The sequence below is a fragment of the Vespula vulgaris genome, chromosome 17 (genome assembly GCF_905475345.1).
Source record: "Vespula vulgaris chromosome 17, iyVesVulg1.1, whole genome shotgun sequence".
NCBI classification, from domain to species: domain Eukaryota; kingdom Metazoa; phylum Arthropoda; class Insecta; order Hymenoptera; family Vespidae; genus Vespula; species Vespula vulgaris.
Genome location: NC_066602.1, coordinates 4,177,429 through 4,192,614, shown reverse-complemented (window position 1 = coordinate 4,192,614; position 15,186 = coordinate 4,177,429). Strand labels below are relative to the sequence as shown.

The 15,186-nt window shown below is 41.4% G+C and overlaps 2 protein-coding genes across 5 annotated transcripts in view; one reads left to right on the top strand and one right to left on the bottom strand.

The window, feature by feature from the left end:
* The window catches only part of LOC127069964 (glycogen synthase kinase-3 beta), a 60,484-nt gene extending 49,390 nt beyond the window's left edge, over window positions 1-11,094 (bottom strand). The window contains exon 1 of one of the 4 annotated variants that reach the window (XM_051007728.1): window positions 7,824-11,094. In XM_051007728.1, coding sequence (XP_050863685.1) covers window positions 7,824-7,908 — 85 coding nt within the window. In that variant the 5' untranslated portion in view covers window positions 7,909-11,094. Of the gene's footprint in view, window positions 1-5,477; window positions 5,792-7,823 lie in introns of those variants that run through there. The other 3 variants (XM_051007730.1, XM_051007731.1, XM_051007732.1) reach the window with 3 other exon arrangements.
* A 474-nt stretch (window positions 11,095-11,568) lies between these two features.
* On the top strand, window positions 11,569-15,128 carry LOC127069958 (signal recognition particle receptor subunit alpha homolog). Its single transcript, XM_051007704.1, has 9 exons — window positions 11,569-11,942; window positions 12,161-12,530; window positions 12,732-12,776; window positions 12,939-13,083; window positions 13,198-13,336; window positions 13,487-14,022; window positions 14,173-14,587; window positions 14,680-14,808; window positions 14,929-15,128. The coding sequence occupies exons 1-8, from the start codon at window positions 11,826-11,828 to the stop codon at window positions 14,803-14,805; spliced, it is 1,893 nt and encodes a 630-aa protein (XP_050863661.1). The 5' UTR covers window positions 11,569-11,825; the 3' UTR covers window positions 14,806-14,808; window positions 14,929-15,128.
* The last annotated feature ends 58 nt before the right edge of the window (window positions 15,129-15,186 follow it).

The following is a 15,186-nucleotide window of genomic DNA, read 5'->3' as shown; positions in this document are numbered from 1 at the left end:
AGCGAGAAAAAGAGGAGCTGAGAAAGATATAAAAAACAAATGAAGTACATAAATGAATAACAATTTGATTATTAGACGTTATTTCGCTTTATAACGTTTCTTATACATCTAATTTATGTGGAATTTAGATAAATTATATACTATTACTTTATCTAAATTATCTACATTAATGGTATAGCATTATGTGGTATATAATACACATATGTATATGTACACATACACTATTAATTTAGATAGATTAGATATATTATAGATAGTCTCAAGTAAATATTTAAAGATATCTGTTTTGTTGGTTCGAAGAAAGAGATAGAAATAAATTAATAAATTTTTCTGTTATAAAAAAAATTGACGATAAATCACGGTATGTGTGTCAGTGTGTTTTGCTTTATAATGTTTTTTATATTATTTCTATTTTCATTCAACTACGTAATTATATATTATTATATGTATTTTCGTTAGATAATTTAGATAAATACTGAAGAATATCAATTCTGCGTTCGAAAGAAGGAATTATCGTTATTATCTATTATCGATCATAATCAAAATTTCTAATGGAACGCTGCAACGGATTATCCTAAACTTTCGAATAAATTTTTTTGTAATGTGTAAAAAAAAGGAAGAAAAAAAAAAGGAAAAAAGAAAAGGAAAAGAGAAAAAGGAAGGAAAAAAAAACAACAAAATTGTGGCGATAGTATTAACTACTTTCTCTGTACGGTTGGGCGAGTATTATTATTATACAAACGAGGATTCCCTTGGATTTGTTTCGATCGCATGCAACAAGCTTTTGCTTTGCGTACGTATATTAAACCGAAAGAGCTCGACACTCGACTTCGCGTATGCACGTATATAATCGTCGTATATACTTAGCTTATAACGAAGCTCGAAAAGTTTGCGTTGGAAGTGTAATTAGATTCTGTCCGGCTGGCATACCGCGAGATTTGTAAAAAGCTTCGGGATCTCGTGCTTTTACACGAAAATTATTTGAGCTCTCTTTCGTAAGAGACGAAGGACGGAGATACGGATAGAGATAGACAGATAGATGGATAAACAAATCGATAGAAATATTTAATTATCCGATTATATAATTTTAATTTTGAATTTAATCTCGACATAATTAATATAAGTAATTTGAATACAATGAATAGACAAAAAAGAAAGCTAGGTAGGCAAATAACTCGATGAATAGATAAATCAAGAAATCGAAAGATATAAATAGATAGAAATATCTAATAATATAGATATAATACGTATAGGCGAAAAAAGAAAATTATATACGGATGTATAACTCGATAGAAACGGATAAATATATAGAAATATCTAATTGTTCGATTATATAAATATAACATATAGACGAAAATGCGTGCTAGTTAATCGAATAGACGGATAGATGGATAAATAGATAGACAGATAGATAGATAAATAGATAAAAATAGAAAGGTAACGAAACGAAAGGCGGATAGGATGGGGTAGGAAATTTTCTATAGATAGTAACACGATTAATGCGTTGTCGATGACACTATTCTTGATGAGCGAACGCGCATGCGCATTCTACGCTAATTAAAAATTTTCATTAAGCACGTCGACTTTCCTTAATAGATACGTCTATCTTTCTTTTTCCATCCTTCCTTTTCCTCCTCTCGCTTTATTTTCTTTTTCTCTCTTCCTCCTCTCCCCCCCCCCTCTCTCTTTCTCCCCCTCCTTTTTTCCTATCGTCTTTTGTACATGTGTGAAAAAATTCTAGCTTAGTTGAAAAAAGAAAAAAAAAAAAAAAAAAGAGAAAAAATTGTCTACCTTATTCCGCGTCGTTGCTCGAGGACGTACGGCGAATGACACGCCGCCGTCAACGCGACAGCCACCAGGATATTGACCCACTTTGCTATACGGAGCATGGCGACTTCGCACGAATACGCTCTCTGCCTGTTCCGATCGTTCCCGAGTTTACTTCATGCTTGCGAGCGTATCACACCGAGTAAAAAATTGTTTAATCGAGTCAGAAATTGTCCAGTCTTCTTAAAAGCTTATATGTATTATCATTATAATTCGTTCTTTTTTATTTCTTCTTCTTCTTTATTTTGTTCATTTATTTATTTGTTCCTACTCAAAATGAATTCCGACGTGAATCCTACGTTGGTTCGATTGGAATGTATAAAAAATGAGAAGGAAAATGGAAAGAGAAGGAAAGAGGAAGAAATCGTTTAATCGAGAGTACGTAATTGTGCGTTCTTCCTAAAGCTTGCGTCGTCGTTACATATATATATATATATATTTTTTTGTAAAAGAAAGTTCGATACGAATTCGACGTTGATTCGATTTTAACCTGAATAATGTAAAGGAAAAAGAAAACGAGAGAAAAAAGAGGAAAATCGTTCGATCGAGAGTAAGAAATTGTGCATTCTTCCAAAAGCTTATACCATAATTATAATTCCTTTTTTACAACAGAGGAAAAAATGTAGAGGATTTTTCCTTTTCTTCCTCTCCGAGGCGAAATTCGCAATAAAATTTCTATTTTACAAAACAAAATTCGATACGATAATCAATTAGATGACCATATTTGCTTACGGCGTAGGAAAAAGAAGAAGAAGAAGAAGAAAGAAAAAAAGGAAAAGAAAAAGAAGTGTCGGGGAAGAAAAAAATGAAGAATAAGAAGAAGAGAAAGAGAAAGCGCGATAAACTCTATTCACCAAAGTAATTGAAAATATCGATCGGTAGTCGATCGAGGGTATTGACGATAAATTCAAAAGGTGGATAATAAGTATTGGATCGCGAGTAAGTCTCCCGAGAATCATCATTTAATTTACGAGAATGGTCTCTTTAGTGGCTATCGGATTTACGTACAAGCGCCGTATAAACTTTCTCGCTGAAACGGTAAAACATCCGATGCTATTCTCGTCCCTGTGACACGTCGGGGCCGTTATACACATGATATTAACTCGCGCACTGTATTTTGGCACGAAATTATAATCGACGCGACGTTTTATAATACGCGAGCTTATGTACCTTCATCCTCATCCTCCTTCGCCTCCGTCGTCACCTCTCTCCCATCTCGAACGAATCTTATCGAATCTAAGCGTCCAATAATCGTCAAAATATTTTTTCGACCGTATTAATCGATCGATCAATAATTCTTATGTCTAATATATACGCTATTCTTTTAAGATCATATTCCAATATAATCAATTGATTAATCGTTTGTACAATTTACATATATTATTATATGAAACTTATTGCATATTATCATATACGAATAATATTTAATTATCGATCATCACGAAACAAATTCGATACGTTTCCGACGAACGAACGATTCTAGTAAAATAATCTAATATTTTACATATTCTGTATTAAGGTTATTTATCTCGATAAAATAATTAACGTATCCATTGGATAATATTTACGATCGAGAGAAATAAATTTAAGATCGTTTCTATCGGAGCTTGGCGAACGTAACGATCGAGAGTTATGTTAGACTAATTGTCATCGATAAAATCCTTTTAACGCGTTTCGAACATACACACACACACACACACTACGCGCGCGCGTAGATAGATCTAACCGATTGATAGGCTTACGACGTATTATCTATCGGCAGTGCAGCGTAACGTGCGTCATCTTTTTTTGGCAGTTAAGTGGGTTAAAGAAGACCTTTGGGAAAGGTCCAAGGTATATACCTATGTATATCGCGCACGAAGAGACCTATATAAACATACACACGTATCGCATACGTATAAAAGAAAACCCCTTCCTCCCTCTACCTCTGCGTATCTATCTACATCCGATAGTACTCTAAAGATGTTAAGGAGATAAAAAATAGGAAGGCAAACGGCTAGTTGGATAAAGAAAAGGGAAAAAAAATAAAATAAATATGTACGAGAGAAAGAGAGAGGAAATAAAAATCTTAAAGTTTAGAATATTAATTCAGTCTAGTACGTTTCTCTGTTTCTTTTTTACCCTTTTTTCGTACTTATCTATCTCTCTTTCTTACTCGATGAATATGTCTACGTCTCTCTTACTTTCCGTACAAGACTCTCGTTTCTCTCTTATTCTCTGTACGTGACTAGTCTCTATCTCTCTTTCTTTTTTTGCATGTATCTATCTACTTATATCTTCTCTCTCTCTCTCTCTCTCTCTCTCTCTCTCTCTCTCTCTCTCTCTCTCTCTTTCTCTCTTACGTCCAAGACGGTCGATATTTGCTGGCACATACGAGGAATATTTTATTCACGCGGAATTCGTGAGCTTGGAAAAAGTCTTTGGAATAATTTAAGAGGTCGGATGGCCTGAGAGTAGTATCCGTCCACGGACGGAGAGTATCCCCGAGGAAAGCATTTATTCCGCTTTAGTGCGATCGTACCTGCAGTAGCAACGGCAGTACCAGCACCAGCACCAACAGCAGCAGCAGCAGCAGCAGCAGCAGCAGCAGCAGCATCAAGCGTGACCCTCTTCGTGAGAAGCAAACGCGCGCGCGCATACAAGAGAGAAAGAGAAAGAGAGAGAAAAGATGAAGAAGTAGGAGAAGGAGAAGAAGAAGAAGAGAGATAGATAGAGACGTGGAAAACTATTCTGGAACGAAAGACGATCGTAGCGTGAAAAAGACAGGAGAGCTACGTGAAGCGAAACTATAAAAGTGCAAGACGAGTGTGTTTCACCAAGACGAAATGACCGACGACGCCCGGGATGCAAAATGACGAGTACGGAAAACGGTTCTGCTAACGACAAACCCATCGATTTATTTTTAATCCAATTGTATATTTACCTCCTATCGTATTAACATTCAATATTTTACCCTCTCCCTCTCCTTCTCTCTCATAGTTTACTAGAGCTTAAAGAAAATCATTCGATCGGTGGTAATAACAAATTTTTAATTTCTTTTCTCGCTATATTATCAATCGTTTGTATCAATCAAGATTTCTCGTTTAATTAAGATTTATACAATTGTTTGTTATTATCGATCGGTTTTTGTCAGCATTTCTTATCATCGGCATCGTCGTCGTCGTCGGCGTCATTAAGACGGTGCATAAATAATTATGGTTTTTATCGTATTGCTCGATAACGAGTTACCTGTAAAAATTGCATACCTCTAATTATCTCTGCACAAACCTAATATCATTATTAGTATCATCGTCGCCATTATCATTATGTTTTAATAAAATTATCGATATCGTAATCGTTAAAACAACGTTTACCGAAAATTATATATATTCTTGCCATCTATACATTATTATCGATAATATCCGTAATATTTAACAGTAAAAAGTTTTCGTCAAATTTCGACGGTCGATGCAATCAAACTTCGGATCGACGAATATATCGATCGTTCGATTTAATATCCTCGATCAAAAAAGACGCGCACGATCTCGTCCTTATAACTTCAAAGATTTATCTTTTCGATCCTTTCATTTTTATCCGTCTGCTCTATTCTATTCTATTTGTTTATTTATTATTTCTTTTTCTCGTAATAAAAAAAAAAAAAACAAACTTACAAGTCTCTTCGGTAACCGGCTGCAGCATCTACGTAGATTTTTTCTCGATATAAAGACCGAGAGAACGCGCACGCGCAGAAACACGCTCGAATACACGTTGCACTCGCACGAAAAAAAAAAGAAAGAAAGAAACAAGAGGGAGAAAAAAAATCGAATTTTTTAACACTTCCTATCCTTTCCACTTTTCACATTCACATAAACGTATACAAACATACGCGTACGACACCGCACACGGAGTATCGTTCGTTCTTCTTCTTTTTTTTCCTTTTTTTTTAACAAGATGTCACACCTAAGACAAAACTGTCTTATTCGATTATAGACAAAAAAAAGGAAGAAATAAAATAAGATAAAATAAAATAAATAAAATAAATAAAGTGTGCGCGTGTGCGGACACACGTGACAAACGCGTCTCTCGTTCCAAACGCGTCAAGACACAGCGCGCTCTTCGCGAACACTAAAGGAGAGAGAAAAGCGAGTCCGCGGACGATGCCGATGCTCTCTCTCTCTCTCTCATTCTCCGTCGAGGAGGGACGTGTACGTAAATCAGGTGGCCGCCAAGAATGCAACGCATATAATGCGCTCTCATCGGTACGTTCACCAGCACGTGGCGCGCTTAAACTTTGCCTGAACACGCGCGCGCACCCTTTATATATATATAAATCCAAAAGTTCTTTTACGCGGATGAAATACCTGGAGCGTACGAAACAAAACACTCGATTTCCGGTCAAATCGGAAGTTTAACGAGTTCTTTAATTTCCTGATATTTCCTCTTTTCCGTAATTAATCGGACGTTTCAACGAATCGTCCTTAGAAAATATATCGAACGGTCTAAAGTTCGTAATTAGACGAGATATTAACGCGTAAGAGAATGCTCTACGTGTTACAGACGAAGCAATACCTAGCGGAATTGGAGTTTCTAAGAAAATTATAAACGTCGTTACGGTACTTCTTGTTTCGTGAAACACGAGACGTCTCATCGTCTCAAGTCCCTACAAATAATTATCGATCATCCTTATCTAATAACCGGTCGAATGCCATCGGTATCACCAGCGAGACGATTTCGCAAGCTTCGTTGAAAACGTTTCCAAAGATTTTCTCTTCTGTCGCATTTAAAAGATCACGATATATCGGACGTCTAAATATTTATTAGGCACGACATCGAAATAGATAGAAAATTATTGACGCTAAAAGGCATTTTCGATATCCTTCCTAAGAATGCACAACCTCTTCAACGGCGATAATTTGAGAAAAGAAAGGGGAAAAATGTACAAAGAATAACACGTTAACGTGGAAATAACGTTTCTCCGCCGATCATGAAAGATGACGGATAAATTCATCGATTTGATACAAAAGAAATATAAAAAGTGAGAAGAAAAGAAAAAAAGAAAACGCGTTAACGAACGACGTTTGGGAATTCGTATAAATCGATCGGCGATGACTTCAAAGTCGTCGCAATACGTAAAAGAAATGGCGATGGGAAACCTCGCGAAGCGATACGTCGTCGAAAATTACATCGAGTTTCTCGCAACGAAACAATTCGATTTATGACGTCTGTACGCGAGTTAAGTAGCCAACCGTAATAAGATCATAGAAAGCGATTAGAAGATACGGTAACAAATTTTTCTAACGTACAGTACGTAACCATTGAAAACGAACCGACGATCGTTAGTCGCGAGATATCGTCGAAGAAAGGAAAAGGTGCCCTTTCCCATTAAAAAGTATTTACGCGACGAACTTGATTTCGATAGAAAATTGCGCGGGCATTGCGTACTTGATAATCGATCGTACCTCGTTAAACGACGATAACGAAAACAACATCGATACGTAAATGAAAGAAGAGAAAAGGCGATTAAAAAATCGTTTAACAGCGATAGGAGAAGTAACCGGCGCGTAAAAAAATGTCGAAAGTTTAGCGATCTAGGAGAAACGACGAATAACACCGACGATGGTAACGGTAGTAGTAGCGGTAGCGGTAGCAGTGGCAGTGGTAATAGTCGAATAGAAAATGGAAGCCGCCAAAAATAGGAACAAACGACGTCGTTCTTTTTCTCTCTCGAAAAACCTTTACCGCGACGGACGGACGTAACTCGGATAAGAGATCCCAGGGCGAAGAGTAGCGTAGAGGAGATACGGGGGTGGTTGGTTACGGTTGGGGGGGGGGGTCGGCGACGAGGCGAGAGGTAAGGGGTGATCGTAGGGTGGATGTGCTCGTCGGAGAGAAGGGGGGGGGGTAAATGGAGTAGGGGAGGGGCGAGGGTGAGAAGCGAAGGGGATGGCGGTGTAACGGAGAGAAGATAGGAAGCAAAAGATGCGGATGGTAGAAGATACGCGTATGATGGTACTCACTGCTGATTTTCATGCCGCCGAGGGGCGGATTCGCGGGCGGCTTGTTGCCCTCGGCGAAGGAGGTGGTCCTCGGTCGGCCGCTCATCCTGAAGCCGGGAGCTGAGGAAGCTCCACCTGGCAGGGCCGGTGTTGCCGCGGCTGCGCTGCTTCCGCTGGCCGCCGCCTGGTCGGCCGGCCGTGCCGCTTCCTTTTCCTTCTTCTCGCTAAGGGCTCACAAGGAGTGACCGGGTAACGACGCGTTGTCCTCGTATTAGACACCACCTCGTACATCAATGACAGGGGGACAAGCTATAATCACATTGCAGTCGAACAGCAATAACGGCAGCAGCAGCAGCAGCAGCAGCAGCAACAGTGGTAGTAATAGTAGTAGTAGTAGTAGTAGTAATCAGCAGTAGTTGTAGCCAGAGCGCGGTAATAGCAGCAGCACCAGCACTAGCGGCAACAACGGCAGCAGCCGCGGTTGCCCTCCTCTTTCTCTTATTCCCAAACAATTTTTTGATCACCAGATTTTATATATTTTTCTTCTTACGTACGCACGCATGCACGAACACGAAACAAGAACAAGAACACGAAACACGAACACGACACGAACACGAACACTCACGACGACGAAGATGGTACGCACACCTTCGCGTTACGACACACTACACCACCACCACTACCACCACCACCACCATCGACGACGACGACGACGACGACGACGACGACGACGACGATCACGACGGCGACGGCGACGACGACGGCGACGACGACGGCGACGACGACGACGACGACGGCGACGACGACGACGGATGGATGGACGGACGAGAAGAGCGGGTAACAGTAGAGTGTATGTAGTAGTAGTAGGTGGCTGCTACTGGTGGTGCCGATCGAGAGGTGGGGGAAAAGGAAAGGGACGAGAGGAGGATACACAGGGGGGGAGGGGGAGGAGGAGGAGGAGGAGGAAGAGGGAGTAGCGACGCGCGATCGCCGATCGAAGGCGCGATTTTACGGACGGAGGCGTCGAGCTCGCTTGCCTGCCTCTATTTCTCTCTCTCTTCGCTGCTAACGACGGCAGCGACGCACCGTGTCAAAATCTGCCAACTCTCTCCGGTTAGAAAAGCCAACGCCGCTTTTTTCGAATCTGTACGAATCTTTCTTTCTCTCCTCTCTCGCCAGTACCCTTTCTTTCTCGAATCAACGACGTAGTTACGACGAGAGAGATAGAGTATGTCCTTTTTCTAATCGTTTATCCCGTCTCTCTCTCTCTCTCTCTCTCTCTCTCTGACGAGAGACACTCGTAGCAGTAACTCGGCAACGACTCGGCGGTAAGCCGAGAGAGGGAGGTAAAGGTCGACGTTTTCGGGACGGTTCGTACGCGCGAACGAACGCGAGCAAGGCGCACCGACCGCACTCTTTCTATCTATCTCTATCTATCTATCTATCTATCTCTATCTCTCTCTTTCACTCGTGCTCTCCCTTCTTTTCCGCAGTTCTTCGGATCCACGGCTCGGGTTTCTTCGTTAGCCGTACCAACAGCAGCACCGTTAACTATACAACATCGTTGGCACGACACGACACGACACGACACACGACACGCACGACACGACAAGACACGACACGACACCACGACGACGACGACGACGACGATTCTTCGAGAAGAGAATTACCGATCGGAACGAGTCTATATATATATATATATATATATATCTATGTATCTATATATATATCTATGCGAGTATATATGCACGGAGGACTTTGAAAATAAAAAAAGAAAATTAATTTCTTTACGGCACAACACGTCGTCCTCCTTCTCGTCGTCGTTGATTCTCTTTTCACCTCCTCTGTATAAATTCGACGCTCGCGCTACCTCTCGCCTCTTCCTCGAACGCTTTTCACCTATCTCTATCTCTCTCTTCCTCCACCTTCCTTCTTCTTCTTCTCCTTCTCCTACTCCTACGAGTCGCTAGTCCGTTCGTTCGTTCGTTCGTCCGTTCGTCGTTCTCTCTCTCTCTCCCTCCCTCTCTCTCTCTCTCTCTCTTCTTTCTCGAGTCGGGCGTGCGCGCGCGCAAGCGAGATCGCACCACTCTCGGTCGTCCCTTTTCGACCCTTTTCGTCGTGTGCCACGGTCGCGCGCGCGACGGGGAAAAATCCTCGATACGACGATGACGACTACGACGACGACGACGACGACGACGACGAGAACGACGACGATGACACCACTGCTACTATCACTACTGTACCGCTGCACCACCACGCACGCACTATCTACACTCTATATTACTAGTTATTTTGCTAGTAATATCCGTGGCGCGCTAGTTCACACGATACACTCATATACTTTGTTCTTCTCCGATATCGTCCGCCGTGTCGCCTCTTTATTTTATTTCTATTTTACTTGACGTGCGATATTTTAACCTCTTCTCCTCTTTTTATTTCCCCTTTCGACTCTCGTCGTATTACGACGATTCCTCGACTTCTAGTCGCGTACGCGTACGCGTTAGCTCTTCTTCCTCCGCGGTGCGCCGCCGCCGTTGCTGGCAAACGAAGCCGTCTCCTCCTCTTCTCCTCCACCGCCGCCACCACAACCACCACCACCACCACCTCCTCCTCCTCCTTCTCCTCCGCCACCTCCACCGCCGCCTCCTCCTCCTCCTCCCTCTTCTCTCAGCAGACTCGTCGTCGCGAGTTACTACTTGCGGTAAGAACGCCGCGCGACATTTCGCCGCTTTCGACACGGAAGTAAAACTGTGAAATAAGAAAAAGGGCGTAGGGCTCGTCGACGGCGAAATGAACGAACTATCGCCTCCTTCCCCGCGTCTTTCTCGTATTCGTTTTCTTCCTCGTCGTTCTTCTTCTTCTTCTTTTTTTTCTTCTCCTCCTTCTCTTCCTCCTCCTCCTCCTCCTCCTCCTGCTCCTCCTCCTCCTCCTCCTCCTCCTCCTCCTTCTTCTCGTCCTTCTCCGGACGTCGTCGTCGTCGTCGTCGTCGTATTATTATTCTTTTTCTTTTTATCCTTCTTCCTCTTATTTTTATTATTATTATTATCTCTTTTTGTTTTTTTCGTTCCTTATCCGATGGACCGTAACAAATGTTGTTATTCGAAGTCACGAGGTAAACTTCTCGTTGACACTTGTTATCCGATTGGGGTGTCTTTGTCCTAGGTGAAAATAAACCCTTCCTTCCACTAAAACCAACTACGACTTCTCTTACTCGCCGTACACGGTAACACCGAACCAGGCACCACGGATTTTTCGAAGCCTCCTCAGACATTGACCCGTTCGGCCGAGATCGGGCTACTCGAGTAACGCCGGACATTCCCGAACGTGACGTCACCGATCCCCGTTTCCCCGCCACCCCCGCTCTCAGCTCCTGTCTCTCTCCCTCTCCCAGTCACCCAGCTTCCCCTCTTTCTCCTCCTGTCCCTCCACCCCCTCCTCCACTTCCTCCTCCTCCTCCTTCTCCTCCTCCACCTCCTCCTCCACCTCCTCCTCCTCCTCCTCCTCCTTCTCATTCTCCTTCTCGTCCTCCTCTTTTACATCGCGACGCACTGTTATTCGGCAACACCGCTACGTGGCGCGACGATCGACTCGCCTATAGTAACTTCTCCGCCATTTTCTTTCTAGCAGTTTTCCTCCCTGCTTTCGGTCCGCCATGTTCACTCTGCTCCTAACCGTCCACGTGACTGTATCGTGTCTAGATTTCGATTCGTTGATACTGGAAGTTATGCGAGGTTATATAGAGATATTATTGGTATTACTGCGGTGTCGTTCTCCTCTTCCTCGTCTTTCTTTTTCTCCTCCTCCCTTTCCCCTTCGCCTCTTCTTCTCGTCCCTTTCTTTCTTTTTCTCTGTCTTTTCTTTGGAATTTTAGTTTTTTTTTTTTTTCAAGATTGTACCACTAGTGTCAGTCGAATTCTGACGCATTCTGACGTGTACGATATAATTGCGCTATCGTCGATAGGTTAGTTCGGAGTGTTAGATATCGGGTTTTTTCCTTTATTATTGTTAAGAAGTTATACGATCATGCTCGATCTTTTTACGATATTTAGTAAAGGTGGCATCGTATTATGGTGTTTCCAGAGTACGTCGCAAATTTTTACTCCTAGCGTCAACGCTTTGATCAGGAGTGTTATTCTGCAAGTAAGTATTTCAAACATCTGGTATGATCGAATGTCGAATTCGATAATGATTGTGCGCTTTTTATCGATATTTTGTTTTCTTGCAAAAGTTGACGTTTAACGTAAATTAATCGAGTTACGTTTTATGTACCTTTCGAGCGACACGAATTTAACGTGCAACACCACCGTACGTTGGTAACGATAATTTATACGATTCTTGTTTTTTTTCTTTTTTTTCAGGAACGTACAGGAAATCACACCTTCGAACACGAGTCGTTACGCCTACAGTATAAACTGGATAATGAATTTGAATTAGTATTCGTAGTGGCGTATCAAAAGATACTTCAGTTATCGTACGTAGATAAGTTCTTAAACGACGTACATCTGCAGTTTAGGGATAAATTTAAAAACGAGTTAGAAACGTCTCAATGGTTCTCTAATTTCGAATTTAAACAACATTACGATCGTGTATTGGCTGCCGCCGAACAATGGGCAAGGGCGCAGGCTAAAATACCTAAACAAATGCGTACCTTCGACGAGAGTCTAAAATCTAAAAAGACCGTCGCTAGTATGATAGAGAGAAAAGATGACAAGGATAATAAGAAACAGGGTACGTAAACGATTCAACTATATATTTGCAAAGGAATGTGTACCGGCGACGTTTGAAATGTTGGAACTGTTGTACGTTGGAACTGGGTTCCGTTCCGTGTCGGCTCTGTCGGCAAGACTATTAGCGTTTATAGGAGTTTGCTTTGTACGATATGAGCCGTTACCGACAGAAACTCGCAACGTTTGTTTCTTTGCTTCTCAGGTAAAAGGAAGAAGGGAACTATTAACAATAACGAAATCGATCAAGGTAAGTTGCTTTTTCACGCCGCTCGTCATTAGATAGGACTTTGCAGGCTACGGCATTCGAAGATTGTATCGCGTATGCGTTAATTCTAACCGTGATTAAACATTCTTTTTCAAAGTATAGGAATAATGGAATAATGGGCGAGTGTTGTATCGATTATTTCAGCAAAGGTGCAAGAAATATCGAAGCAATTGGATTTTCCTAAATCGCAAACAAATCACAACGGAGAAGTGGACGAGGAAACGCTTATCGCAAATCGTATGAGGCTTGCTCAAAAATTATCCGGGCAAAAGAAAAAAGCTGATAAGCAGTAAATGAACACTTGATTATATATATATATATATATATATGTATACGCGTGTACGCGCGAAGGTATAACAATTGAAATACTTTTCAACGGTTAGCGTCTGTTGTTCGTTACTAGGAAGAGTCCCAAGTCGGAGAAAGCGGGAAAGAAACCACGCGTTTGGGAACTAGGAGGGACTACCAAGGATCTTGCTTCGCTGGAACGTACCAAAGATAAGCCGGAAGAAGTTGGAGATTACGTACCAGCCGATACAGGAGTAAATATCCTTGCATGTAATTGATACGCCTACTCGATCGGTTGTGACACTTTAAAGGTTGTCTTTATCTTCTTTCTCTCTCTCTTTTTCTCTCCCCCTTTTTTTTTCTTTTTTTTTCTTCCTTTTTTTTTTTATACGCATATGCATCAGTTGGTGGGTAAAATGAAGGGTACCATTCGTGACTTGGAAGTTGAGAGCGATCCCGACGACGAAGATTCTGATAGGGAAATGGAAAGTTCGAAACCACAAGTACAAAGGAAAGCGAATAGCATGTTTTCTATGTTTAAGAGCCTTGTCGGCAATAAGTCTTTAAAGCACGAGGATATGCTTCCGGTCCTGGAAAAGTTCAAGGATCACTTGATTTCAAAGAACGTAGCAGCCGATATCGCACAAAAGCTGTGCGATTCTGTTCGGGTTAAGTTGGAAGGAAAAGTGCTTGGTACGTTCGACAGTGTAACGAGTACGGTTAAAGCCACTTTAACCGATGCGTTGGTACAAATATTATCTCCGAAACGGAGAGTCGATATTTTAAGAGATGCTTTTGAAGCTAAAAAGAATAATAGACCATACGTTATGGCATTTTGCGGCGTTAATGGAGTAGGCAAATCTACCAATTTGGCTAAGATTTGCTTTTGGTTGATAGAAAACAACTTTCGTGTACTTATTGCAGCGTGCGATACGTTTAGGTAATTTGAAAATGTTACTTACTCATAGACGTGTATATTATGTTCAAGGAGGTCCCTTCTGTGATCGTTGCGTCGATCAGCACGTTGCGTTTTTTCCTTGCGTTTAGAGCAGTCTTTGAATCGTTCTGATGAAGATGATTTTTGATTTAGAGCTGGTGCAGTGGAGCAATTGAGAACCCATATGCGCCATCTAAATGCTCTTCACCCTCCGGAGAAACACGGAAATCAATCCATGGTTCAGCTTTATGAGAAAGGTTACGGAAAAGACGCGGCCGGTATAGCTATGGAGGCGATCAGATTCGCCAAGGATTCCAGGTTCGATGTTGTTTTAGTGGATACCGCCGGAAGGATGCAGGACAATGAACCGTTGATGAGAGCTTTGGCCAAATTGATCAAAGTAAACGAACCGGATTTGGTATTATTCGTTGGCGAGGCTCTTGTCGGAAACGAAGCTGTAGATCAATTGGTGAAATTCAATCAAGCTCTGGCCGATTACAGCAATTCCGTCAATCCTCATATCATCGATGGCATTGTTTTGACCAAGTTCGATACCATCGACGACAAGGTATGGGAGATCTGCGAACGCATATCACGAAATGGATCTTTCTTAAGAGTACTTTTATCCATTCGTTGTCCCTCGACGAATCAAATATTTAGGTGGGCGCAGCTATTTCGATGACTTACATTACCGGACAGCCGATCGTTTTCGTTGGAACTGGACAAACGTATACGGATTTAAAATCGTTGAACGCCAAAGCTGTTGTACACGCTCTGATGAAATGAACGGTAGCTAAAGCAGCGTATGAAGGAAAATTACGATATTCTTTGCTATTAAAATTTATTTATCGTGTGAGGAAAATTACAAAAAGACGACGATCTACAAAGAAAAAATACATTACTTTACAGGACGTGATTTTAAAGCGAGCGAAGGTGAGAAGTTTAGAAAAAAAAAAAAAACTAATTTCTCGACATCGTTAGGATATCAGTGACCTCGATCGTACAGCATTCCTATTGGATTATATCATAAATTATGTAACGTTATATTTATTGTACACGTTTAATACAACAGTTTTATAGAAGAAATCAATTAAAATTGTCCAAAGTAATGATCCGTTCGGAACGCAATCACAAAATTGTCATCCTAGTTACACCTCCTTTTACAGA